Here is a 3,195-nt window from a genome sequence, read left to right on the forward strand (position 1 = left end):
TATAAACCACAAAAACCTACTAAAAAATATAACTTAAAGTAAATTTTTTTGTCCCGAAAATTTAACACTGCATCTATAAACTAAGTTTTATTCAGATTAGCGAACTATATTTTTATTAAATCTTGACATGAAAGCCAATTTCTGACTCTAATATGCACAATAAAGAGTTAAAAATTAAAACTTATAAACTATACAGTTGTAATACATAATATACTGTTTAATGATTTTACAATTTTTATTGTACAATATGTGTTTATAGCAATTTAAATACTTCAATTTTTGGGAATTTGAAGTGAGCCTCCATTTACAGAGAACCCGATTCACAACGGTACAATTGACATCTTTATCTGATCAGCAATGTGGATCAGAACGTCGTAATTCTGGCTTGAAAAGTGTTTAATTCTGATTGTTTCTCTGTTGCTTTTGACGCAAGAAATGCGCAAGTCATCTTTGCAGGGAAACCACAAATTAAAATGAACAGTTCTCAAAATCAAAAAAACGGTTTTCTTATTCATACTTGATCAGACAAAGCTTCTTATTTACAAACTAATATTTTTTGTTGTAAATTATCTTTTTGGGTATTTGTGGTTTCAAAAATCACGAAATATTGAACGCTGAAACAAATACAAATATTATAAGAATATTCCAATACGACGACATTTTTACCAATAATAACATCATCCGCATTTCACATGGTTGGAAATAGAAAATTATTGAAGAGAAAAATTCAGAAAAAAATATTTTATCTAATTGTGAATTCAGAATTAAGTAATATTTACTACATTATTATCAAGTTACTGAAAGACTCGAGCTGAAAGTACATAATATTGTACATTATACATCTACACATTTCAAGGAAAAAGATCTTTTTTTCTGCCATAATAATTTAATTTATAATTAATGCAAGAAAACCATATTAAGAATATCATCATTCTAAATTTAAATATATTACAAAAAAAAGACATTGCTTACGGATAACTTTTCTAATTTGATATTTTAACATTTGTATACGTTGGTTTTAATTTATTTAAATATTTAGTTTTTGACTATTGGCATTTCTTCTATTTAAAGATTTATATAATAAACATATGGCAAATAATTTGACTAATATTGATACTAATCACAACTAATCTAATAAATTTATGAATGCCCTATATGTGGAGACAATCTTTTATACATCATATTCAAGTTATTTTTAACTTTAGTAGTGGACAGCTTTTTATCTAAATAAAGCCTTTCACAAAAAATTTCAAAATATGTTTTAGTTAAACATTTGAAGGGGGTTTTGTGTAATGTTAATTTTTAAATGTTTATTTCTGCACTTTTATGAATCACTTCTCTAAAACTAAAATGGGAGAACTATAAAAAGAAGTTTAACTATTCTCTCTATTTGGTTTCAGGCTTATATTCTTTGTAAAGCACAAAATTTAGCGTAACGTAATGAATGAGAATTTGTTGCTTTTTAAACGGATAATTTTTGAAAGAATTTGTTGCTTTTTTAACGGATAATTTTGGAGACAATTTGTTGCTTTTTTAACGGATAATTTTGGAGAGAATTGTTGCTTTTTAAACGGATAATTTTGTAGAGAACTTGGTGCTTTTTTAACGTATAATTTTGGAGAGAATTTGTTGCTTTTTTAACGGATAATTTTGTAGAGAATTTGTTGCTTTTTTTAAACAGATAATTTTGGAGAGAATGTGTTTCTTTTTTAAACGGATAATTTTGGAGAGAATTTGTTGCTTTTTTAAACGGATAATTTTGAATGTCCAATTCTAGTTTTGAATAATTATATAGACCGGCAAGATCTGAAATAATGATCTCTGATGATCTCTGTAGATCTCTACTAAACGAATGATCTCTGTAGATCTCTCCTAAATCAGTGATCTCTGTAGATCTCTACCCAACCTGATGATATTTCTGTAGATCTCTGCTAAACCAAAGATCTCTGTAGATCTCTGCTAAGCCAATGTCTCTACAGATCTCTACCCAACCTGATGATATTTCTGTTTACCATCATGACCACCGCGCAGAGGTCGTCTTCCGTGCCGGGTTCTTCGGGCATTTTGTCGCTCAGAGAAAAATCTGAAACATTTCAATCAAAGATCTTATTATTTCTTATTATCGTCTTCCTATTCCACAGTTTTCTGGTCTTTCTTCTACCAAAAGTTTTGTTTTTATAAATAAAGATTGCTGAATGGTATTTACCTGGCTGTATCCCTCTGATTGTGCCGCACCCTAGGGCTCCGCATATTCCTTTTCGGCCAAACACCAAGAACAAACTCCTCAACCTTTTTCATCAATTTATAGGGACTGTTCACGTTAATTCATTTCCATTTGTACATGCTTCATTCACGTCGGTTCTCTTTAAACCTTTCATGAGCAAGGTTGAGGATTTATGTAGCAGAAACAAAGAAGGAAGTTTACAGAATCTATTTCTTTTCAAACGAGAAAAGTCAGTCACGCATGTCAAAAGAAATTCCGTTAACAGTAAATAAAGAATTGGTTTCTAAATCTTTATTTTGATATTATAAAATGTAACTAATGCTAAATTTACCTTACACTCATTTGACCCTCTGACTATTCTGAAATATCCTTCTTCTCCCCAATGTTTGCCCCAAGAGTTCGCCAAGGTCCAATACTTGATCCCTCTCTCCTCCCCCCAGCCAACTATCCTAACAGCATGATATCCCACAACCTCCTCCCTGGCTAGATTACTAACGCCATAGATTCCACTCTTATACATAAAGAAATCTAAAAAAGGAAGTCACTATTAATTATTAATTTACCCAATCTAAATAAAAACTTGTCTGTTTGTATAAACGTCGACAAATAATTGAATAGAAATGATATAATAGGAAGGAGCAGTGAAAGGGTAATAGTTATAGTATTTTACTAAAGGACCCGCCATAATCGATCACTGATTACATAATATTGTTTGTTTACAAAAAAAAACTATAGTTTTATGGAGCTGACCTAATACTTCACAGAAATTACGACTTGTTTGCACCTTACCTACGTAGATACGGAGTAAGGTTTAAACCTATAAACTGTCCTGTATGGATCTGGAGTAAGGTTTGAACCTATAAACTGTCCTGTATGGATCTGGAGTAAGGTTTGAACCTATAAACTGTCCTGTATGGATCTGGAGTAAGGTTTGAACCTATAAACTGACCTGTATGGATCTGGAGTAAGGT

The 3,195-nt window shown here is 30.7% G+C and overlaps 1 protein-coding gene across 1 annotated transcript in view; it reads right to left on the bottom strand.

The window, feature by feature from the left end:
• Positions 1–497: 497 nt before the first annotated feature.
• LOC111712289 (tubulointerstitial nephritis antigen-like) overlaps positions 498–3,195 on the bottom strand; it is a gene marked incomplete at its 5' end in the record, with an annotated part of 10,032 nt that continues 7,334 nt past the window's right edge. Inside the window, 3 exon segments of the mRNA XM_023486862.1 lie at positions 498–2,083; positions 2,207–2,289; positions 2,556–2,766. Of these exon segments, the coding sequence (XP_023342630.1) occupies positions 1,984–2,083; positions 2,207–2,289; positions 2,556–2,766 (394 nt within the window).

The sequence above is a fragment of the Eurytemora carolleeae genome, unplaced genomic scaffold (assembly GCF_000591075.1).
Source record: "Eurytemora carolleeae unplaced genomic scaffold, Eaff_2.0 scaffold1254, whole genome shotgun sequence".
In the NCBI taxonomy this organism is placed as follows: domain Eukaryota; kingdom Metazoa; phylum Arthropoda; class Copepoda; order Calanoida; family Temoridae; genus Eurytemora; species Eurytemora carolleeae.